The 25,557-nt window shown below is 35.8% G+C and overlaps 2 protein-coding genes across 5 annotated transcripts in view; both read right to left on the reverse strand.

Annotated features, from left to right (window-relative positions):
* Nucleotides 1–8,062: 8,062 nt before the first annotated feature.
* Nucleotides 8,063–16,309, reverse strand: LOC571502 (free fatty acid receptor 3-like). 3 transcript variants are annotated; one of them, XM_073925576.1, is made up of 4 exons: nucleotides 16,177–16,286; nucleotides 12,345–12,452; nucleotides 9,511–9,582; nucleotides 8,063–9,413 (listed from the first exon to the last, which is right to left on the reverse strand). In XM_073925576.1, exon 4 carries the CDS (start codon nucleotides 9,386–9,388, stop codon nucleotides 8,393–8,395), a length of 996 nt encoding a protein of 331 aa, XP_073781677.1. In that variant the 5' UTR covers nucleotides 9,389–9,413; nucleotides 9,511–9,582; nucleotides 12,345–12,452; nucleotides 16,177–16,286; the 3' UTR covers nucleotides 8,063–8,392. The 3 variants fall into 3 exon arrangements, with proteins under 3 accessions (XP_073781677.1, XP_073781676.1, XP_073781675.1); XM_073925575.1 differs by lacking the exon at nucleotides 12,345–12,452 and having other exon boundaries at nucleotides 16,177–16,296; XM_073925574.1 differs by lacking the exons at nucleotides 9,511–9,582; nucleotides 12,345–12,452 and having other exon boundaries at nucleotides 16,177–16,309.
* An 11-nt stretch (nucleotides 16,310–16,320) lies between these two features.
* Nucleotides 16,321–25,557, reverse strand: part of si:dkeyp-97a10.3 — a 31,795-nt gene continuing 22,558 nt past the window's right edge. For both annotated transcript variants that reach the window (XM_073925536.1, XM_009292700.5), the window contains exon 9: nucleotides 16,321–17,274. In XM_073925536.1, the coding sequence (XP_073781637.1) occupies nucleotides 17,248–17,274 (27 nt within the window). In that variant the 3' untranslated portion in view covers nucleotides 16,321–17,247. The remainder of the gene's footprint in view (nucleotides 17,275–25,557) is intronic.

Here is a 25,557-nt window from a genome sequence, read left to right on the forward strand (position 1 = left end):
ATTTTAAGGTAAGTGGTTGCAAACAATTTATTTGAGCTGAATTTAAACAAATAAATAAAGTTGAACATTACTCAATTTAATTTGTTTGCTTAAATCCAGCCCACATTTAATTTAATTTTGTTTACAAAAATCATTAAAAAACAGTAAATCCAATGAATCATTTGTCCAAGATTTATAATGAATGTATTTGTAATCCAAACGTTATCTGTGCTTGGATATGCATTAAAGTGTAATATTTTCTCGATAATCATACATTCAAGAGTTCACACTCAGCTGATCATTGTTTATAAAGCTAGTTTGGCATGCTGTCCTGGGAGAGAGCCCTGAGCTCATAAGATCCTCGAACCCGGGGCTCCCTCCCGTTTGCAAGGCAAGAGGGGAGTTTGAGCTCAGGTAGATCTCGAGAACTCCCCTGCTGTAGTAGCTAATGAACAGATAGGGATTGCTCTTAAGAGAAAACTACTTACTAGGAGCATGTCTATGGTGCCAATTTGGATTAGTCAATCAAGGTGGGAGGAAACCATGAACCCGGGGGAAACCCACGTGGGCATGAGGAGAACATGTAAACTCCACACAGAAACGTCGACTGGCTTGGTAAGGACTAGAACCAGTGGCGTTCTTGCTTTAAGGCAACAGTGCTAACCACTGGGCCACAATGCCACCCATCAAGGAAAGGAGAAGGAGTGGAGGGGGGGATTCTTCAAAACGAAGATGGATGTTATATGGAACTTAGGGTATTTATAGTGGCTTAGGAATCGTCTGATTGGTGAATCATAGATTGAATAATGCGGGGCCATCCGCAAGCAATCATAAACACGTGATCCTCTCGAAATTAGTTTATAAATAAACGTCACGTATGTAACCCTGCAGTGCAGATCTTTATCTTTCTGGAAATTACCTTAATTATCAACGGAAAATGATCAGAAAGTGTCCCTCTTTACCTGGATTCCCCTAATATCGCTCGGCAGGAAAGTGTTTGTTTCAGACGCCTCTGCCACATGGAAAGAGAGATGAGCTCTTTATAGATTCTGTCATATAAAAGAGCATGCGGGCCGAAAAGAGATGCGGCTTCTTGCTGAAGTGGAAGTAGGACAGAAATGACACAAATCCTCGATTAAAGCTTAAAGTTGACAGCCACACTTATAATACAGTAGCAGAAATAAACACGTGATCTCTCTGCATATACCAGTAGAGGAATATCATCGCTCGCACGCACAAAACACATATTCTTAACCCTTTACGTACTGTTGGGGATGTTTTCATCCACACTGGGGTGATTTTGAGTTTTAATTTGGACAACGCTTTCTCTGTGCTTCAGCTAGCAGAATGATTTTCGGTGGCAAATCTTATTTCAAGAGTTCCCACTTGGACATGCTTAGCATTAATAGCAGGTTTGGCATGCTGTCCCGGGAGAGAACCCTGAGCTCGGAGATACTTGAGCCCAGGGCCGGAGTGGGACTCCTTTTCAGCCCTGGAGTTTCAAGCCTCAGACCGGCCCTCCTCAGTTCACGACTGACTAAATTAAAATAAGGTCATTTCAAATTCAGTTTCTAATGACACTATCACGTCTTTTTTTGAGAAAACAGCTGCTTTAGATCTTCAAATGTTCAACAACAGTAACAGTATTATATGTCTTAACAATAAAAAAATATATATAGTCAGACGAGGATCAAACCCGGGTCGGCAGCAACGAAATCCAGCACGCTAACCACTGGACCACAATAGTTGCATGTCGATTAGTGACTCAACTGACTTATATCATCAATAACCTGTAGGCTGGTTATATATAAAAAGAGCAGAGCTGCGGTAAAATAATGAATAAGAATTTTGGTCAAGTAAATAAATAAATTAATTTAAAAAGTGTGACTGCTGAGAGCAACAGATTATGGAGCTAGGGACACCGGCCCTCGCGGCCAAAAAACGGACCTGCCCACCGGGAAATCTCCCGGTCCTCCCGATTAGCCAATCCGGGCCTGCTTTAGCCCAAGGCTCCCGCCCAGTCAATAAGCATAAAAGGGGACCTGAGATCAGGTAGGTTTCGAGAGCCGCACCTTAAAAAAGGGAGGAAAGGGAGGAGATAGGGTGGAAGGGGGGATTCTTCCAAGACAAAGAGAGCGGTAGGGAGAAAACGATCTACTTATAGTAAGCTTGGGTCACTTAGACTGGATTATACTGATTAAAGATGAGAAGCCAGTCGTGCTCAATCATATCACGTGCTCCTCCAACACAATCTCACGGCAATTCGTAACTTTTTCATTTAGTGGCTAATTCGTATGAATTCGTACGATCTAATTCGTACAATTTAGTACGATTTGCTTATCCCCCAATGACGGTTGGGGTTAGGGGTGGGGTCAGGTGCCACGCCTCCTTTTTAAAATCGTACCATTTCGTACGACTGAACTCGTACGAATTCGTACGAATTAGCCACTAAACTGGCAAAACGTAAAATACTTACATTTTCTCGTGAGATCAGGCTGGCTCCTCTCGAAATTAGTTTGTGAAGCTGCACTTTGATGCATATTTGAGAAAATGCTTTAACAATGTTTTTTTTTTTAACTCTATGATACACTCTGAGCAAATTGACTACCCTTTTGTTGTGTTAGGATAAACATCCACTGAATTAAACTGCTGTAAAAATGCATCAGATAAATATTTCTTTAATTTCTTTTTTGCATAAATCTGGTTTTAAATCTCAGTGTTCGATATAGACCACACTGTAAAAACAACAGTAAAAAAAATGTAAAGCAGCAACAATAAAAGACTATTTAAACCAAAATAGTCTATCACTGTATTACCAGAGGTGGGTAGAGTATCCAAAATCTATACTCAAGTATATGTAGAAGTACTTGCGGAAATAACTGTCAGGGTTCTGCCACTCTGGGGTCCGTTCTTCGTACGTGGATTACTCAGTTAGCTGGATTTGAATATTGACGATTTGACACGATCCAGGATCGTTTCGTTCTTCAAAGCTGATCTGAGAGTTGTTGTCATAGCAACAGTTCTGCTAGGTCAAACCTGATCGGGAGCAGGCTCAATTCATATAAACAGGATTCGATCGGCTCAGTTCAAGCAAAGATAATAGAGAAAGTATGTTCTGAATTCTGATATTTTCTTACAGTAGTAGTTATATACACTTGGGAAAATGGTACATATTTTTTTACTATATATATTTAAAGTTATAGTCATTAATAAAATAAATTAAGTTATACATATTAATAAAACGTATGCAATCTGCACCCTTGAAATGAAAGTACAAAGACTGCCACCTGGTGCACAGAGAAAACTTATTGATTTGAACTTTTTAGATCGCTTTAGTACAAATTGTGTATAATAGAAATGCACAATATGTGACTTTTTTAAAGCAATAATACATTTATGCAGTCATAAACTTGTTTTGACAGTTAATATGCCAGTGATTTGATGCTTCACAAAAGTTGCAGACGCCTTTACCAATATCAAAATGCTTTTGTAAACAACCAGTTATTCCATACAGCAATTAAAAAACGGCTACTATAATAAAGAAAATCTTTTCTAAATGTAGAAATAAATACATTGATATGCATTGAAATACATGATGAATAATCTTGACACATGAAAGTGTAAAGCCTGCAGCTCACAACAAATGTGGAAGGTTATTGCGTGTCATATTTAACAAACCGTTTGCTGCTAGTTTGATGTAATTTTGCTCACATAGATAATTGAATATTAATCAGATGATGTCATTACGCTGCTGTGCCGTCAGCCAATCGTTGCATTGCTGATCATGATTTCGAGGATCGATAGATCTGTCCTTCACAACACACGCAGCGATCTCAGATCAGTTTATCCAGACATTCTAATGTGATTCGCGAACTTGTTTGAAGAACCAAATTAGCGAGAGATCAGTTATCAAGATTAAAAGATCCAGGATCTGCCAAATCATCTTAGATCATTTAAGCGAGGTCCGAAGAACAGACCCCTGGTCTTGTAAATTCTTGTTTTGGTGTCAGAGCTCGGACACTAGCTCTGTTCGGTCCTGTTTATGTCTCTGTGTGCGCGCGCCGTCGTGGGTGTACGCAGAGTGTGCGCGCTCCCGCTTGATGCCTCTTGTACTCGTGTTTGTGTTTTCGTCTGTCTGCCGTGTGGTGTTTCATTCCCAGCTTCTCAGTCTAGTTGTTTTCGGTTTTGGTCGACGCTGGGATGAAGCATGCAGCGTGCAAGTGTGAGCGCACGGTGAGTTTTCATTCATCGTGTGCTCGTGTCTTGCGTCTGTTGTCAAAGCACGTGGCTCTGTGTTTACATTGTGGTCACGTGCTTTTGTCGTGTGCTTCAGTGTTGTGCTTGTCTTGTCATGAACATGGGTTAATGATTTCTCTCATTGGCTGCATGTTCTTGTCCTGTTTTATTTGAGCGCATGGCATGTCTCGTCTCTGTCATGTGCTCTCCCGTCTATTATCTAGTCCCACCCCACTTAACCCATTATTAGTTAATTATGTTCATCTGTTGTGTGTTCATTTTCTCCTGCTTAAAATCTCCTCATGTCTTCTGTTCTGTGCCAGTTTGTCGTCTATACTCCCTCTGTTCCTGTTCCAGTCGTGTCTTGCCAGCCCAGCCAAGTTTGTCTGTTTGGTTTATAGTTATGTTTTCCCCCCTCGGGGTAGTTTGTTTTGCCTTTTTGTTTTATTTGTACTTTATTATTAATAAAACCCTTATTAATGTTGCAACTGAGCCCTCGCTCCTTTCCCCCTCACCCGACCGTGATATTAATACTCAAGTAAAAGTAAAAGTAACAAACTTAAAGTTACTCGAGTAAAAGTAAAAAAGTATCTGATGAAAAAGTTACTCATGTAAATAGTTGACCCTGACCCTAAATAGACACTACAAAATTCTACACCTTTACATGGGACCACTTCTTTTTAATTCACTCACAGTGTGATGTTCAGACCCCACTGTGTTAACCGCGTCAGCTAAACTCTCCCTCCTCAATTTTTTTCCTTTTGTTAATAATTCCGGAGGACAAACTTGCAAATAACACCGTTTTTCTCTGGTCTACCTCCGATAGGATCACCTCCAATTCACATTCTGTTTAAAGTTTCTCTTCTTGCTTGCTCTTGCCATTGCTTTTTCTTACTTTTTGCCAAAGTAGAGTCATTACCATATTTATAAGAGGGCGGAGGCAGGGAGGGATTTTGCGCTCGTGCACGTGCGCTCAGTTTCATGTTAATTCAAATGTACAAAAAGAATATAGGTGGGATTCCACGTACGCAGTGTTTCATACATCTGAATTTTTTACTGCGTACGCACATTACCAGCTTGTATCAATGTTTTAGTATAATTTCAATGCAAGTCTTCGTGCATGAGGTCCCTGGTGACTTTGGACTTGACCTTTGAAGATGAAAAATTTGTTAAGATGGTTTTGTTAAAAAAAAATGAAAACACAGGAAGTGACAAAGGAAGACATTGAGCTGTTTAAGCATTCATGCACAGCAGCTCAGAATGGAGAAATAAATCATGCGTTACGAGACACTCTTTTATTTAAAAGTATCAAAAAACTACTTTTACAATGTTGTCAAACTATACATTTTGTTAATTGACTATATCCATAGCATTGCTGTTTGTTAATGAGGCATACTATAATAAATGTTTGATTTTGAACTTTCATTTGCTCACAAACCACTCCAGCATTTCATTAAACTGTGATATAAATTTGCTGCAGCAAATAATTAGCAGAGATCAACCCAGGAGCCCTCCCTGGAAATATGTGCCCAGGGCTACAATTTTGAGAACCGAGAAATATGTTTTCACAAATCCACTAGAGGGCGCTGAGTACATTTTTTCTTATTTCATATGTTAAGTATGTTACTAGGGCACATTTTCTCATACGTGCCATTTCTCTTTAACACATCAGAGGCTGCTGTAAACATTTCTGCGAATCTTAATGCCATCTTGAGTGCATCGTAGGCCCACACGGAATCTGCGCTCGCAAAATTCTGCAGATATTCCTCAGATATTCCTCAGATTTTCCGCAGATTTCTAGCCCATCATTAATTCTGTTTATTTACTTGAGTAAATGTGTGTAAATCTATATTTATTCAGTTTTTTTTTATTAATTTCAGTAATATTATTGACTAATGTGAAAATGTTCATGTGATTTATGTACAATACAGTTTGTACAGTATTATTTTCTGTCTTTTACTAGATATATTATATGACAAACTTGCTTAATTTACCAAAAAAAGTAAATCTAACTGGATTTTTATTTTAAAAATTAAATAAAAGTTTAAAAGATATATTTTTTATTTCATATATTAAGGTATCCCAAATAATTCTGCAGACTTTTACCAAAATTCTCTGGAGAAATATCAAAAAACGTCCGCAGATTCTGTCTGGCCCTAAGGTATAATATATCATCTTAATATCGACTGAACCACACACTCCTTTCACTAAACCCAACCCATAGTGTTTTCAAAAGCAAATTACAAGAGAAAAGCCATAGTAGCTGTGTGCTTCTAACCACATCACACTACTTTGGTGAAGTTTTGTTTGATCTGGTTTCTGAAACCATCCTTCATTGGACTCAAACTCTGGTCTACTCTTCATCCCAAATCTGACACTGACCTACCAAACAAAGCACTGGTAGCATTTGTTTTACACATAAAATGCGTCCATATGTCTCCACAAGCACATACAGTTAAAGTCTAAATTATTTGTCCTCCTGTGAATTTTTGTTTTATACATATTTCCCAAATTAAGTTAACAAGGCAGGGAAATGTTCACATTATTTCCTAAAACATTTTTTCCTCTTGAGAAAGTCTTATTTGTGGGTTTTTTCAGCTAAAATAAAAGCAGTTTTTATTTTTTAAAACCATTCAAATCCCAATATTATTAGCCCTCTTAAAGGTTCAAGACACCTTTGAGTACTTTTTTTTTTTTTTAGATTTGAACAGATTCGTTGAGCATCGGCTAAGACAATGTTAGCACCTTTCAGCTTTAATTGTGGATAATTTTGAGCTTTCGTCAGCTAATTTCCACTTCTGGGTTTAAAATAATTTTGGGGGTGGGTTCCAAATCAGTGACATCAATATCTGCTGGCTAAGTTCTGATTATTATTCATAGGAGTTTTCTTATCCAATGAGAAGACCCTGCTTCCTAATTATTCCTTCTAAAGACAGACCTGCCAAGCTGTGAGCACGGCAGACGGTATTTAGCCATTCATGAAGGCTTGTATGTGTTGATTCCGTGATCCATAGGGTTTGTTTTATTGCTTTCCCTGCGATGCTTTCAGGGCTACCGATCCAGCAAAGCTGTTTGCGTGTAGCAAGCATTTTTGCTATGAGAGCTGTATGAGAATTGGAGAATGGCGGATTTGTCGTTTAACAGTTGAGTTTGTTACCATTCAGACACATCACCTATATCCGTGCTGCTGTTTTTGCCTATGTTTAAAATCATTCAGACTACCCAGCAGGGCTAATGGTTGGAATATTCAGGGGAAGAGACCTGCTGCACTGCTATCCACTGTGTCTGCATTCAGACCTGGGAATTCAGAAAAAGATAAGTCCTTCTCATTTAGAGTCCTTATATTTACATGATTGTCTTTTTAATGATAGAACAAATTGTGGTTATGTGTGTTTTAATTCATTCATTTTCCTTTAGCTTACTCTATTACAGAGGTCACCACGTATGTGTATATTTTATATGAAATTTTGAATAACTATCAAATATGAAGCAGGACATTAAATCACTTACTGTTTATTTATTTGCACTCTAAATTTGATAACTATAAAATCATGAACCTCCTCATGGTTTGTGTCTGATTTTCTGTAGTCTGATTTTGTGAGCCGACTGAGTTGTTTGCTCCCCTCAATCTCCCCTGCTCTGCCGGTCACGCCCACACCTCCCTCTGCTCTCCACGCTCATCATGGAGCATTTTTTTTTAGACTTGAACCAAATGAGAGGGGTTTCATGGCCCTTCAAGCAGTATTTTTTTACATTATCTACAAACAAACTACTGTTATATAATGACTTGCCTAATTACCCTACCTTGCCTTGTTAACTTAATTAAGCCTCTAAATGTCACTTTAAGCTGAATACAAGTATCTTGAAAAATGTCTAGTCAAAGATTACTTGATGTCATAAAAAAAAATCTTCTTTGCATTAAACAGACATTATAAAAACAAAATATATCGGAGGATATATGATATTCTCGGTTCTCAAAAATGTATCCCTGGGCACATTTTCCCAATGAGCCTGTACTGGCTAAATACTCATGCAATCAGCATGTGCATGCTTGACTTTCTTTCAGAAAGCATAGCAAACTGCTCATCTTCTTTAAGCGTAAGCTGGCTGTATAAATGACATGGATTGACATGCAATGCACAGCAGACCGATCAATGCAAAACAAAAATGACTTATGCTAGCGGATGCTGTCATCAGTGCTCTGCGTTTTCTCATCATTTCTCCCCACAGTTTTCCCCTGGGTGAATAAGGGACCGTGAACAGCCGAATGGAACCAGGGACAAGGCAAACGCCTCACCAGTGCCCGCAGGATGTTCTTGAAAGTCTCTCTGAGCGCCGAAGACGAGAAGTAGAAGACGAAAGGATCGAGGCATGCATTGAGCGTGCTGCTGAGGAGAGCCTCTGTTCTCCATTCAGAGCTGCGGTTTTTTAGAAAACCGTCCACGTGGGAGATGTTGAAGGGCATGAAACAGATAGCAAAGACCAAAAGGGTTCCCAACGCCATCCCGATAGCTCTAAAACGCTTCTTAGCATTAACGTTGGACAAACGGGACAGTATAAGGATGCACTTGATGTAGCAGAAGCAGCAGATGATGAAAGGAAACAGGAAGAACACAAAGGAAAGCTCTAGTCGAACCGGAACTAGGATCTTCAGCTGTTCAGAGCTGAATTCTTCATAGCATGTGTTACGCTTGGACGGATCAGTGATGTTGGGGTTGAAATAATTGAGGTACTGCGTGATATAAACAACACTGCAGTGCGCCATTGACACAAACCAGAATATGACCGTGGCGATCAATGCATTCCTGGGGTTGCGTTTGAGTTTGTATTTAATAGGAAAGGCCACACCGAGGTATCGCTCAACACTGATGGCCGTCAGATGGAGGACGCTGTTGCAGATGATGGAGTAGAAGATGAAACCCGACAGCGGGCAGAGGAAATATGGCAGTGTCCACTTCATGTTGGCCGCCTCCACCATGCGGAAGGGCAGGAAGAAGAGGAAGACCAGGTCAGAGATGGTCAAACTGAGTAGCAGCACGTCCATCGGGGTGGAGCGCTGCCGAACCTTCTGGAAGAACGTGTAGAAAGCCAAGATGTTTGCGGGAAAGCCTGTGACCAGCGTGAAGCCGTACACACCCAACACCAGGTTACTGAGATGCTGTGTCCACACCATAGTCACAGTAGATGCAATAAACACTCTGTAAAATGTAAAAAGAACATGTAAAGTTTTACAATGTGTACAAAAGGCTGCGCAGTTGTTCAAATCTGCATTTGCTGAAAGACAGTTTGGCCTACATATCGGAATTATGAGAGATGTCGGTCCGACTCTATTTTATTGGATGAACATTTTTTCATTTTATGCCCTACCTAAAATATAAAAATGCATATAAACACATTTAGATCATTTACTTTAATCATTACTATTAGACTGTGATGAGACTTTCAACCTGCACAACAAAAAAATGCTTCTGAAGACAATCACCTACTGCACCTTTAATGAAATAAAAGAACATTATGGCATGCGATATTATTATTAGGAGCTGACAAATTTACATTTACATTTAGTCATTTAGCTGACGCTTTTATCCAAAGCGACTTACAAATGAGGACAAGGAAGCAATTTACACAACTATAAGAGCAACAATGAATAAGTGCTATAGGCAAGTTTCAGGTCAGAACAGTCTAAGAAGGAAAGTATTAGTAATATTTTAGTCATTTTTATTTTATTTATTTATTTATTTTTTTGAGTACAGTTAGTGGTATATCTAGAGAGGCAATTGCAGATTAGGAAGGGAAGTGGAGACTAAATAGTTGAGTTTTTAGTCGTTTCTTGAAGACAGGGAGTGACTCTGCTGTTCTGATGCAGTTAGGGAGTTCATTCCACCAGCTGGGCAGATTGAACGCGAGAGTTCGGGAAAGTGATTTCTTCCCTCTTTGGGATGGAACCACGAGGCGACGTTCATTCACTGAACGCAAGTTTCTGGAGGGCACATAGATCTGCAGAAGTGAGAGCAGATAAGAAGGAGCAAAGCCAGAAGTCGCTTTGTAGGCAAACATCAGAGCTTTGAATTTGATGCGAGCAGCAGCTGGCAGCCAGTGCAAACGGATGAGCAGCGGAGTGACATGTGCTCTTTTAGGTTAAAAATTGTTGATTATGAGATAAAAGTAGCAACTTCAACATGTAATTATTATGAAATTTTATCATAAGAAAAGTTGATCATTAGATAAAACATTTTGAGAAGCCAAGTCAAATGCTTTAGGTCAAAATTGTCAATTATGAGTCCGAAAGTTACAATAATAACATAGTGTAAAGGTGAAATAAAAGTTGAAACTGGCCACATTAGAAAAAACTAAATCGCATACTTCTATACTATACAGTACACCTAAATCAGTATGCGAGCTGAGCAGTATGTCCGAATTTAAAGAATTCGAAAAACAGTATGCAAGTACCCGGATGACCTACTACTTCTGGCGAGAAGTGTGCATCCGATGCATGCTATGTTATCCCATGACGCACCATGAGAGAATTCATGAATGGGAGTAAAGAGACGCAACTGATGCATGTGATCATGACAAAATGACGGTCATACTTCTCACATACTTTTACGAATGGTCGAATAGTACATTTAAATTAAAATGCAGTACCTACTGTGTAGTAGGCGAGTTCGGCCAAACCTACGTACATAAAGTTGAAGTCAGAATTATTAGCCCCCCTTTAAATATAATTTTTTTCTTTTTTAAATATTTCCCAAATGATGTTTAACAGAGGAAGGACATTTTCACAGTATGTCTGATAATATTTTTTCTTCAGGAAAAAGTTTTATTTGTTTTATTTCGGCTAGAATAAAAGCAGTTTTAAATTTTATAAACACTATTTTAAGGACAAAATTATTAGCCACTTTAAGCTATATTTTTTCCAGATAGTCTACAGAACAAACCATCGTTATATAATAACTTGCCTAATTACCCTAACCTGCCTAGTTAACCTAATTAACCTAGTCAAGCTTTTAAATGTCACTTTAAGCTGTATGGAAGTGTCTTGAAAAATATCTAGTAAAATTTTACTGTCATCATGACAAAGATAAAATAAATCAGTTATTAGAGATGAGTTATTAAAACTATTATAGTTAGAAATGTGTTGACAAAATTTTCTCTCCATTAAACAGAAATTGGGGAAAAAATAAACAGGGGGGGCTAATAATTCTGACTTCAACTGTATTACACTAAGTCAAGCTTTTGAGATCAGTCAAATGAGGAGATGAAATAAAATGATGAGTCAAAATGATAAATAAATGATGACCATAAAAAGCTAATCTAATAACTGTGGCTGTAATAATAGAATTTAAAGTGTAAAGCTGCTGAGGGTCCCTCAGCACATCTTTTCTGGTCTTGTGTTCAAATTCAGAATTTTTGATTAGAAATATTCCAGTTTTTTCTAAGGTTTAGGATTGTGTTTTACTCCCTGACCCAATCATAGCAATTTTTGGCTGGTCAGATTTTCTTGAGACTCTCAACCGAAATGTACGGTTACCTGTTAAGTATAGCATGATCATAGCTAATAAAGTTATACTTTGTTTATGGAAAAAAAATGTTAGGCCTCTTTTTTCTGATTGGCTTCTCGGATTCACTTGCACTTTACATTTGGAAAGAATAATACCACCTCTGGGAACTCTGCGAAATTTGATAAAATGTGGGATCCAGTCTTTTTTTTTCTGAAACACCATAAAGACTAAGGGTGTTGTTTAATTTCTAAAGATGTGTAAGTTTTTTTTCTCTCTACATCCATTGCTGTGTTTTTGTAGGTCATATATGTTTTTTTTAAAGTCACCATTTTCTCTTGTTTCTTGCTTTATTTTACATTTTGCACAGATTATTGTCTCATGATGGGTTTGTCTGTCTGTTCTTTGTTTTTCTGTCTGCAAAAATTATAATAAAAAAATATTTTAAAAACAGAATTTTAATTAACTGATTTAACTTAAGTGTAAAATGTTTTAAAACATGTAAATTCTGATGAATTCAGTGACCTGCTTAAACACAGTATTTAACTAATGTGTTAAGAGTGTCATATGTGGCACATAGAATTAACACATTTCATCTTAACAGGAAGTTGATAAGCATCTCTTCATTACCAAAAACTGACAAGCAAACTGACAGTCAGCTTTTATTTAATCCTCATGTTATTTTCCTCTACAGGCTGTGATATATAATCCTGCAATGTCTTGACCACACAATCCACCCTGAGGGAAGAAAAACGTGATAATTTTGGAAAGTGGGTCACTTAATAATTGCAATAAAACATCTCAATATAGATTCGATTGATTAAAATAAACAGAAATAAACATACTACTAAAATATCAGTATATTAGGAGTGAAAATAAACTACTTTGAATATGTACTTCACACTTTAAATAAACCACAGAAAGATTTTAGGACAGGCTCAGAAAAAGTGTAAATTTACTCTGATGCATTTCAGGAAACGCAATCGGAAATCCCTCACGGCCTCAGGTGTCACGAAAGAAAAAAACATAGCTTCGCAACACACACACAGATCCAAATGCATGATTAAGTTGTTGTGGTGTAGTGATATTTAAGGTAAACAGTATCTATGCAGCAATCAGGTTATCACTGAAAAAAGTGTTGCATGCAGAACTGTTGCAAACAATTTATTTGTGTTGAATCTAAACAAACAAATTAAGTTTAATAATGTTCAACTTAATTTGTTTGTTTAGATTCAGCCCAAATAAATTGTTTACAAACACTTAACAAACAAAAATTGAGTAAATCCAAGAAATCATCTCTGAATTGTTTTTTTTTTCAGTAAAAATGACTAATGAAATAGTTTTACTCATGCATTAGAAAAAAATATATATATATAAGCAACACATAATTCTGCAACACACAAACACACACATATTTAGATCAAAATGCATGATTAAGGTTTTGTGGTGTAGTGATGGTTAAGGTAAATAGAGTATCTCTGCAGCAATTATCATAGCATTCAGTAAAATTGACTAATTAAATAGTTTTACTCATCATGCATTAGTAAAAATAATAAGCAACACATAATTCTGTAACACACACACACACACACACACACACACACACACAAACACATGCACACACACATGATTAAGGTTTTGCGGTGGTAATTAGAGTATCTATGCATCAGTCATCGTATCATTCAGTAAAACTGGCTAATGAAATAGTTTTACTCATCATGCATTAGTAAAAAAAATAAGCAACACATAATTCACCAACACACACACACACACACACACATTCAGATCAAAATGCATGATTAATTTGTTGTGGTGTAGTGATGGTAAAGGTAAATAGAGTATCTATGCATTTCTTTACTGAAGGATACAATCAGGATACGATGACGTTATTGCTGCATAAATTAGTAAATAAAGTATCTCTGCATCAGTCAGGTTACCATGTTCTTCAGTTAAACTGGCTAATGATTTCACTCATCATGCATTCATATAAAGTGGTCAGCTTCAGAATCCATCCTTCAAAACTATAACTGCATCATATGATTTGAATATGGTTTATTATTAAGTTTGCATTAGCAGTTACCATTTAGAGATGTGAAACTTCTAAAAGGGGAGTGCCTGCTCTTTCATATGCAAAAAAATAGGTTATAAATTATAATGTGAGAAAAAAAAAAACTTGTAGCCGTTTCCTTTCCATAAAGAAAGATAATGTGTGAGTACATCATATGTAAAAATATAATCTCACTCACATATGTGGGTCAAAGTCTAGATGTCTGATTGTGACGTCTGTATCAAATAAAATAACACTGTCTACACGTTGAAAGCATATTAAATACAAGTACTTACAATTTCCTGATAACGTTTGCTGTCTAAATATTGATTAAATAATGTGCCATCATCATTCAAGGTAATTGATATACTGTATTTCTGTTTCTGTTTGCCTTATTGATCAAAGCATGTGGTTTAAATGATTTAAGGTATATAAACAACAGTTTTGCTAAATGACATTTTAATGGAAATCTTTTGTAAATCGTTTGTAAAAAAAAACAAAACAAAAACAGAAAGTGGCCTTAACTAATATGATTAGTCATTTGTTACAATGTACTTGTTGTGTAAATATATGCATTCCCATTGTACTTTAGGCATGGGCGGTTATAAGTTTCTGACGGTATGATAACCTTGGATAAAAATATCACGGTTTTAGGAAACATTTATCCTATTTTGGAGCTGTAAACATGTCAGCCTAAATTATTTAAATAAATCACTCACTTCAGATCTCTTCATTCGTTTCAAAACACTGATTTCCTTACAACAAATACAAAAAACACACACAAAAAACCCTACTAATACCTTAGGAAGGGCATATTAGAAAATTTTAGCAGTTTTAAAACCAAGCAAACCGTGGTAAACTTTGAAACTAATTATCGTCTCATGCCTATTGTACTTATGATTAAATTAATGCATGTAATTTCATATGTAATTAATTTACACTAATCACATTTATAATTACACTGTTAACCATCCCTTAAATCTTAACCCACACTTAAACCAACCCATACCCTTAAATCTGTACCCAACATGATACATATCCCACCTCAAAAGCACCACAAGTATTCTGCAATACATTAGAAACACAGTATTGTACTTTATTTCAATGCAATTACATAGTAGTTAAGGCCAACTCATTTAAAATTGGACCCGAAATTTAAATAATAATAATTCAAATAATATGCTGAATATATATATATATATATATATATATATATATATATATATATATATATATATATATATATATATATATATATATATATATATATATATATATATATATATATTCTTTTTTTTTGGGTAACACTTTATTTTGATGGTCTATTTGAGTATTTGTAGACTGTCTGCATACCCCTAAATCTTTACCCAACATGACCCATATCCCACCTCAAAAGTACCACAAGTGTTCTGCAATACATTATGACAATTTGCAAGTACATAGTTAATGCCAACTCATTTAAAATGGGACCCAAAAATTTTATTATAATAATAATATTAATAATAATAATAATTTGCAGAATTAAAATTATTGTCTGCTTAATATGTTAATACTGCTCCTTCAACAGACATTTAACTGACTATAAGAAACTTTGCAAGAACATGTCAATTTACACTAATCCAAACCCCAACCTAACAGTCTACTTATAATCTAATGAGAATTAGTTGGCATGTAGATGCAATATAACTTAAATTCAACAAACAGATTTTAAAAATAAAGTGTGTCCATATATATATATATATATATATATATATATATATATATATATATATATATATATATATATATATATATATATATATACACACACACACACACACACACACACACACATTTATAATTATTCCGTTAACCATCCCTTACATCTTAACCCACCCTTAAACCAACCCATACCCCTAAATCTGTAAAAATTAAACAATGAAACAATAATTATAATAATAATAATAATCATAATAGATAAAATGTGCAGAATATATACATACATACATACACGTGTATATATATATATATATATATATATATATATATATATATATATATATATATATAGTAATACTTTATTTTGATGGTCCATTTGAGTATTAGTAGACTGTCTGCTTAATATCTGTTGATGCTGCTTCAACAGACATTTAACTGACTATAAGTTACTTTGCAAGTTCATGTCAACCTACACTAACCCTAACCCTAACCTAACAGTCTACTTATAATCTAATGAGAATTAGTTGGCATGTAGATGCAATATAACCTAAATTCAAGTGTGACCATATATACAATATGATTATTTAAATTTGTAGTCCATGGATTTTTTTTTTAATTGCACCTTTTTTCAGACTGAAGCACCAAAGCCTTCAAAAGAAAAATCATTATCTGTAAATAACAATAATAAAATAATAGGAATAAGCAAATTGTTTTTACCTGAATGAATCAGTCAAGTATCTGTTTGGTAGACTGAGCTCCACACTGATGTGACGCTTATACAGACTTTAAAGCTTCTTCACATTATGTCATTTTGACACATGCAGCACCTCAGACAACAACACAGGAAAGAAGCAACACATATTTCAGTTCGCCGAAAGAGGCAGAAACTTTTTTCCCCAAATAGCATGTGCACACGTCCGTAAATGTATACACGCATAAGTTGCAATCACAAAAGCGTTTGCTTATGAAACCCCAAATAGGAAGTTTGTATTTCTACGAATGAGAATGTGAAACGCCAGACTGAATGTGCTTTCTAAAAAAGATATAACGAGAAACAATAGACTTTTTAAAAAAGAGAAAATAGAAAATTCTAATAGACTTTATTTTGTATCGTGCGAATGACTTAAAACATCTGATCGAGCGTTTGCTTGTAATCATATTTTGAGCTAGGCCTGTCAGCCACCGATTTCACTTAAAGTCATTAGCATTTTCCACATCATTAACATAAAAATTAAAGAGCTTAATTAATTACACGTCCGCTATAGGTGGGTCTCCTTCATACTCAAATGCGCAATCCATCCACAAGCGCAGCGTAGCGGATCACACTAATTGAGCGGCGTTACAACAAGCATCTGTGAGCAGAAAGCTGAATAAATAGTTGCGAGAGGACAAACAGTGGCAGTCCATTATTTATCATTTAGTAGTTCAGCTCTGCCAGCCGTCCTAATTCATTTGGATTTCGTTCAAGTCTTCCTGTCTGTGGAAAAACACTGCATTGTGTTTTATTTTCAGAGGTTTGAGTGCTAGAAAAAAGCCCAGAGCTGCATTGTTCTGAGGGATGAAATTCACACTGCTCTCGCATGCGTACGTGACGGATAAACAAAGTAAAAGATCAGTCTTTTTAAACAGTACCGCTCTCTCTCTCTGATAAAATGCAGAGATTCGTATGGCACAATGAGTCTGAGGAACGGCTGAGCATTTGTTTCTTTCCACCAGAGAGACATTGTGCTTGCTAGGAAAGTTTTTTGCAGTGCAAATAGCGTGGAGATGGACGAGCGTTGCTTTTCCTCAACGTCTGGGTCTGCCTCTGTGGACCTGGGGGAGAAACAAAAAGAGAGAACAAAATGCTTCATTTGATATAAATCATGTCTGGAGGCCTATTCGCAACACTGGAGTCAGCGCCGCCCGCTGAACTCAACTCAGCACTGTTACCTCAGCTTACAGTTCTACACATTTGACGTTGACCTTTTTTTTTTTTTTTACATTTTGAAAGCTGATGATTACTAAATGATTTACTTGATGTATGAAAAGTCTGTCTGCACAGTGACGGCTTCAAAATTGCACTCAAGTTAATAATCGTTTAAAGTAAAAGGCACTAATGTGACAGTTTCAAACAGTCAGACTCTTGTATTTGAGATCCTGAATGGATTATAATGTGCATTTAACTTGCTTTTTAATATATTTTCAACACTCTTGAAAATATCTTGAATGCACAAAATACTTATAAATTGACATTTTAAAGAAACGCTCATAATTTTTGGAAATTTTACAGCTCTCCTGGGCCCGGTTTTTCAAAAGATTTAATCTTGATAAAATTGATCCGGATTTAGTAATCCTGTTTTTGCAATCCATGATCACGTAATCCAGCTTACTTTTTGAGCCAGTTTTTCAAAGCAACATCGGATTGGATCAATCTGATCCGGATAGGAACTTTTCAGGATCACTAAATCTGGATTACCAGTGCTCAATAACAATGTAGATGGATAGATAGACCTATGTAAAGAGCAACAAGTAGAATAGCCAGTGTGGGGTCAATATAACTTTATTTTTATTTGAAATGAAAACTCAGAACATTTTATAAATAATAAAATAATTTTAATGATAAATAATAAAAGCAAGAAAAACCCCACCCCATCCTCTTCCAGCAGTCCGCTCATCTGAGATCTACAACACTGTACATTGAGGATATTTATAATAAGTTTCAAATATAGATGTATTGAATAAAAAAAAGACAATGTTGAAACCTCCACAATAATGTCAGACTTCCTCATCTGATGTGGAGGGAGCAGCTTGTCTGAGCGTAGCCTTTAGGAGGCAGATCTCAAGTGTGGTCTTGGTTTGCTGCAGTTTGGTCAGAGTCAGTTGTTCCTTTGCCAGATGAAGCTGAACTTCTGCCCAGTCTCTTTTTACAATTGTATATAAATATAGTAACAGAATAAAATGTTTTGTTTTTGGTAAATTTTGACAGCTGGTTGGGGGATTATTTTATGAGGCCAAACTCCTTCTACTTTGCTGTAGGCCTATATTGAAAGTCTAAATACGTTAAAGCCAATAATCACTAAAGCCTGACGGATAAACAAATAAAATTAAAACCTTATGAATAAATAGGATATCTTGTAAGATACTGCATGATCCAAAAATAGTATTATTTAATATTAATAATAAAATATTAATAATAACAGTTTGGTAACACTTTACAATAAGGTTCATTAGTTAATGCATTTACTAACATGAACTAATCATGAACAACACATGTACAGCATTTATTCATCATAATTGAACATTTACTAATGCATTATTAACATTCAAGTCCATGCTTGTTAACATTAGTTAATGCACCATGAGTTAACATGAACTAACAATGAACTACTGTATTTTTATTAACTAACGTTAACTTACATGAACAAATACTGTAGTAAATGTACTGTTCATTGTTTGTTCATGTTAGTAAATGCATTAATTAACATTAACTAATGAACCTTATTGTAAAGTGTGACCAAAAGTTTTCATTCCATTTTGGGCATGAAATCCACGCTAAATCCACCCTTCTGATGGGATCAGTTTAATCCAGGTTTTTTGGATCAAAGTGATCCAGATCCTACAAAAAAGGTCTGAAAAACCCAAACTAAAGGTTTGATCCGGATCAAAACCAAGATTGGATTACGTGATCTAATCCGACTATGTAATCCGTTTTTTCTTTTGAAAAACCCATTTTCAAAATTTGATCCAATCCCTTATCCAAAATCCTAGTGGATTACTTTTGAAAAACCGGGCCCTGGAGTTTAATAGGTGAGTTTTACCATTTTTCAATCTATTCAGATGATTTTTGGGTTGGCAGGAGAACTTTTAGCTTAGCTTAGCATAGATCATTGAATCGGATCAGACCATTAGCATCTCACTTAAAAATGACCAAAGAGTTCCCATCATTTTTACAGCTCTCCTAAAGTTAAACAGGTGAGTTTTACCATTTTTCAATGCATTCAGGTGATTTTTGGGTTTGTCAGAAGCACTATTAGCTTAGCTTAGCATAAATTATTGAATCGGATTAGACCATTAGCATCTCGCTCAAAAAGGACTAAAGAGTTTAGATAATTTTACAATTCAATCTTGAATCTTCTTTATATATTTATAATGTTCTTACACCTTTTCCAAAGTGAAATTTCAGCACTTTCCAGGTGAGTTTTTTATTTTTAGTACACTAAAAAGTGTGGTTATGATGACATCTGACAAGCTAGTACAGCAAAAAAAAGTCACAAAAATGCAGTATTTAAATCTCATAGTTAAAAAGAAACTGAGGCGTACAACTGCAAAAAGGTCCACTTTTTGAGAAAAAAAAACCACCCCTTTTACCAGGCTGGCTACGGGCCTGTTAAGTCACTATGCTTAACTACTCCTGCAAACCTCTTGATTTCTCAGCATAGGAATTTAAATAATACTTGTAAAACTTTGCTGTACGGCTTATTGCTTGGTAATGGGGAAATGCATTGCAGCAAATGAAGCAAAGAACTGAAACTAACACGTATTGTGTTGTGACTAATTTAAATACCTTAGAAAAACAATTGCAAGACCACAAGTCTTTTGCCTTCCAATGATGCATCAAACAACAATCGCCGCAACTTCTCGTAAATGCTCAAACATGTTTCAGTGTTAAAAGTGTTAATAGTGTTCGTTTTTTTGCTTTTCTACCGAGCAGCAAGCTTGTAAAGCGAGCTTTTCTGTGATGCTTTCTGCAGGACTATCCAGAAACGATGCACTGAATGCTTTGCACGTGAAGGGGCTTTAATAATACTCACATCCTCATAAGTAGCTAATTTGGACTGACCTACATTGGTGAAGCAGAAATGCATGTTAATTTTAACATCAGAGAAGGCGGTGGTATATTTAAAGCATAAATATAAATATCACATTTAAAAGAAGAGCAAAATATTTACTGTCAATTATACTTTTTTTAAAAATAATTATGCATTTTTCTTTATTTGTTACAAAAGGAAATTAATATAATAAAGTACTCATTGAGCTCGATGCACTGGATTTTGAGACTGCATGGATAATGATGAATGCAAACAAATCTGGCTTAAACAAGGCATTCATTCATTCATTTTCTTTTTGGCTTAGTTCCTTTATTAATCTGGGGTCGCCACAGTTGAATGAACCGCCAACTTATCCAAATTAAAGTCATACAATCTCATTCACAAACATACAGTACACTGTGGACAATTTAGCATCCCCAACTCCCCTATAGCGCATGTGTTTGGACTATAGGAGAAACCGGAGCACCTGGGGGAAACACACGCCAACACGGGGAGAACATGCAAACTCTATGCAGAAATGCCACTGACCCAGCTGAGGCTCAAACCAGCGACCTTCTTGCTATGAGGCGACAGCCCTGACCACTGAGCCACCGTGCCACCCTTACACAAAGGCACACATATAACAAATCAATTTAGAATTTTCTTTATGCCCAAAAGCAATGCATATGGACGTTGTTTACTTGTTTTTGCAAGTTGTTTACTTGTACATTTACAGTGCTCAGCATAAACGAGTAAGCCCCATTTTAAAGATGAATATATTTATCCATTTCCCAGAGATGGGTTGCAGCTGGAAGGGCATCCGCTGCGTAAAACATGTGCTGGGTAAGTTGCGACTGTCCTAGCTTAATTAATAATTTTTGATTGATTGGGATGAGGGCAGCACGGTGGCGCAGAGGCTAGCTCTTTCGCCTCACAGCAAGAAGATCGCTGGTTCGAGCCTCGGCTGGGTCAGTTGGGTTGGTTTGGGTCATTTTTTAAAGGAGTGCATAAAATATAATCAACAAATTACAAGCAGAGACCGTGATAAATGCAAGATAGACTTAGCCACTCCTTTACATACAGTAGTTATGCTGTGTGTTCTAAATTGATCCCATTTTGGGCTGAAATTTTTAAAACTCTATCTAAACATTTACATTGTGAATTAGTTTTTGACCCACTTTTGGTCATATAAGAAATCTCAGACAAAACTGGATCACTCCAGGATTCTCAAAAACAACCGTTGTCTTACAGCCTTAATGTGGCAAAGAAGCTGGTGCTAAGGTTTTGGAAATCAACAGAATCCCCATCATTTAGATCTTGGCTGGAAAAATTGACTAAATTAGCACATCTGGAAAGGGTTAGATTTCTTATGGCAAAGAAACTGAAAAAGTTTGACAAGATTTGGTCTCCTCATCTCCTCTATCTTGAAAGTGCAGGTTAAAAAACCCAGATGGTGAAGGTCACACCAACAGTACTGCATAAGCTTTAGTCCCAGGGGTGGGGTGGGTATTAGGGGTTAGATATTTTGGGCCTTATTATACACCTGGCGCAGTGTGGCGCAAGGCACGGCGCAATAGTCTTTTGGTAGTTTCAGCTTGGCACAAGAGTCGTTTTGAGGCGTTGCGCTACGCTGTTTAAATAGCAAATGCATTAGCGCTCATTTGTGCGCACATAGGCGTTCTGGTCTAAAAAGGAAGGCGTTCTGAGGTGCACTGCTGGCGCGTTGGTATTTTGAGAAACTATAATAGATTTTTCATTAGACCAAAACTAACCCGGTTTAAACTCCAGCGCAGAGTTGCGCCTCGCTTACGCACTGCTTAATACGCACAAGAGAGCAATAGGCAAATATCTTTACATATGAAAAAATTTAAATATTAAGGATATATATAGGATATAATAAGAATAGATATAGAATATAAATATAAAGGATTAAAATATTACAAAACATATTATTTTCTAGCCTACATAAATATGAAAAATCACTGCTTTTACGTCTTCTTCATCTCGGGAGGCTTTTTCAGTTCATTCATAACAATTTGCTTTTGTATAATGTAATTATTATTAGCAGTATTATTTATTATATCCATATTTATATTTGTTTTATTAAAAACAAGCTTAGATTTGTCCACCTGTCAGGTTTTAGACCATATGGGGCACAGCATGTGTTTTAGGATATAACTCAGGTTTTGAAACGAATATTTGCGCTTAACAAACTAAATTATTTATTTACAGACTAATTGATGTCTGTGTGTAAAGGTTTCCCAAACCAAGAGCGAATGTGAAAGTAGATCCATTGTCTCTCATTCTCACGCAGCAGATGCTGTTTAACAGTTTTCTGTAAAAAAAAAAACGGTGAACTGTTTGCTTGTGAAATGCTTACTTTTTCCACTTAGACTTACTTTGCGTCCTGTAAATAGCGAATGCGCTCTTGGCGTGACGCAGCTGGCTCTTAAAGGGAATAGGAGATGAGACACTAATTGGTTTATTCTCAAAACACACCTATCACTCATTAAGAAAATAAACTCAACCCTGTTAGACCATGCGCCACGGCGCAAGGCAGATTTCCCGTCCTTAAATTAGCAAAAATGCGTTCTGACACGCCCTGAAAGCGTTTGCGCCCTGTGTTTTGCACTCTGCGCATGGACCGTCAAAATAGAGCCCTTTGTGTTTTTTTTAAAAAGTGTATTCTGGGTTTATACTAATTACTTAATTATTCTATTTTATTATTATTGTTTTTTATTTATTTATTTATTTTTATGCGTGTGATATTTAATTTGTTTATTTCTTTTTTGCCAAAAAAATGTAGATATATTTGCGGTAATGTCGTGCAATGCAATGAATATCTCAATAAAACTTTTAAAACAAAAAAAAATTACATGCAGAGATAAATTGAGCAAATATAAAAATGATTCAGAAATAAAAGAAGAATCAAAATGTACAATAAGGCGGTATATTCTTCATTGTGCAGATAATTTAATACAATTAATCTTTGTTAAAGCTACAAACTAAATAGTACTTCTGCCCAAATTGCTTAAAAATTGTTTAAACAGGCCTTGAAAACACAAGCAATTGATACACTTTCACTTTATTATGGTTAAACTGATGTACAGTATATGCACAAATATAATAAGCATCCTATAGAAAATATTCATTTAAATGAGAGATTTATGAGGGGTGAACTCACATACGCTGAGCACTGTATATGTAAAGTCCATACTTTAATTTTTAAAGTATAATCCAGTAAATATAATCTCATTTGTTTTGAAATCTCGGTTAGAATCGAGGTTACAGTAATTTAATGAAATAAAACTAGCTTGAATTATATTGCAATTTAATTCTTTTATTAACAGGGATTGTATCTGACTTTGACATTTTCTGCAGGAAACTGATCTCGAGAGTCTTTGTTTTTATTGATCGTATGCGGGTCAGGGGTAAGAAACCTGCCAAGCCACACAATAAACATGTTGCCATGACTTATTGGTCATATGATTTTTTACAATGCAGCACCACGGCAAGGTCATAACCTTAAACCTTAAGGCATAAAATGTACTGCACAAGAAAACACTCATGCAGTTTAGCCATAAGAAGCAGCCTCAGGTTTAGGGCGAGCATACAGTATGTGTCATTTTGTTTTTACAGGACAGGATATTGTCTATATTGTTTTAAATATCCAGGTTTTGGCTGTTTGCACTGTAAACAAATAATAGTAGCAATAATAATAATAATGCATTTTATTTAAAGGCACCTGTTCATCATACGTCAATATATCATAGAAAAAGAACAAATAAATAAAAGTATTTATTCATTTTTCTTTGGGTTATTTATCAGGATTCACCACAGCGGAATAAACCACCAACTATCCCGGCATATGTTTTACACAGATGCCCTTCCAGCTGCAACCCAGTACTGGGAAACACCCATACACTCTCACAATCACATAGGCCAATTTAGTTTACCCAATTCACCTATAGCGCATGTGTTTGGACTGTGGGGAAAACCGGAGCACCCAGTGGAAACCCTTGTGAACATGGGGAGAACATGCAAACTCCACACAGAAATGCCACCTAGCCCAGCCGGGACTTGAACTAGCAACTTTCATGCTGTGAGGTAACAGTTCTAACCACTGAGCCACCGTGCCGCTAATAAAAACAACAAAATAAAAACAAACTATATTCATTCATTCATTTTCTTTTTGGCTAAGTCTCTTTATTAATCAGGGGTCGCCGCAACTGTATAAACCACCAACTTATCCAGCATATGTTTTACGCAGCCGATGCCCTTTCAGCTGCAACCCATTGCTGGGAAAAAACAAACTATATATATAAATATATATATATATATATATATATATATATATATATATATATATATATATATATATATATAAACCGCATATTTACACCACTACATACTCAAGACCATGCCATGCACCACCATTGGTTGATGATTAACAATGCCTGCATGTTATTGGTCAAGATAACTGTCAATCATTACATCCAGCAGATTTTAAAGGGGCAGTTCACCCAAAATGGAAAATTCCACATCACTTACTCATACACACACAACAAAACTAAAGCAAGATATTCTGAAGAATGTTGGGAAAAAGCAGACACTGACATCTATACTAGAAACCAAAAATACTATCAAAGTCAATGGCTGCTTTTTTCCCAACATTCTTCAGTATATCCTCCTTTGTGTTCAGCAAATGAGTATGATTAATGAGGATGAGTAAATGAAGAGTTCAGAAGCAAAAACCTCTAAATGTCATCTAAAATCTTGTAAAATGAGCATTTATTTTGTGAAGGTTTGGTAATTGATCTTTTTTGGTAAATAATAGGTAGAGTCAGACGGAATCTGCGGACGTTTTTTGCCATTTCTGCAGAGAATTTTGGTAAAAGTCTGCGGATTTCTGCTCAATTATTTTGGGAGTATCATAACTAAAAACTTAATATACTGTATTAAACAATAAAATTAAATCTTTTTAACTTATTTAATGTTTAACCTATTTAATGTTTAAAATGCAAATCCAAACAGATTTACTTTATTTGGTAAATAAAGCAAGTTTGTCATGTAATATATCTAGCAAAAGTCAGAAAATATTACTGTACAAACTGCATTGTACATAAAAAAAGATGAACATTTTCACATTAGTCAATAATATTACTGAAATTAAGTAAAAAAATGAATAAATATAGATCTACACACATTTACTCAAGTAAATAAACTGAATTAATGATGGGCTAAAGATCAGCGGAAAATCTGCAGAATTCTGCGCGCGCAGATTCCAAGTGGGCCTAATAATAGGTTC

This window comes from Danio rerio, chromosome 16 (genome assembly GCF_049306965.1).
Source record: "Danio rerio strain Tuebingen ecotype United States chromosome 16, GRCz12tu, whole genome shotgun sequence".
In the NCBI taxonomy this organism is placed as follows: Eukaryota; Metazoa; Chordata; class Actinopteri; order Cypriniformes; family Danionidae; genus Danio; species Danio rerio.

Excerpts from the sequence above, each read along its gene's own strand:
- LOC571502 (XM_073925574.1), bottom strand. The coding sequence starts at position 9,388 with ATGGTGTGGACACAGCATCTCAGTAACCTGGTGTTGGGTGTGTACGGC.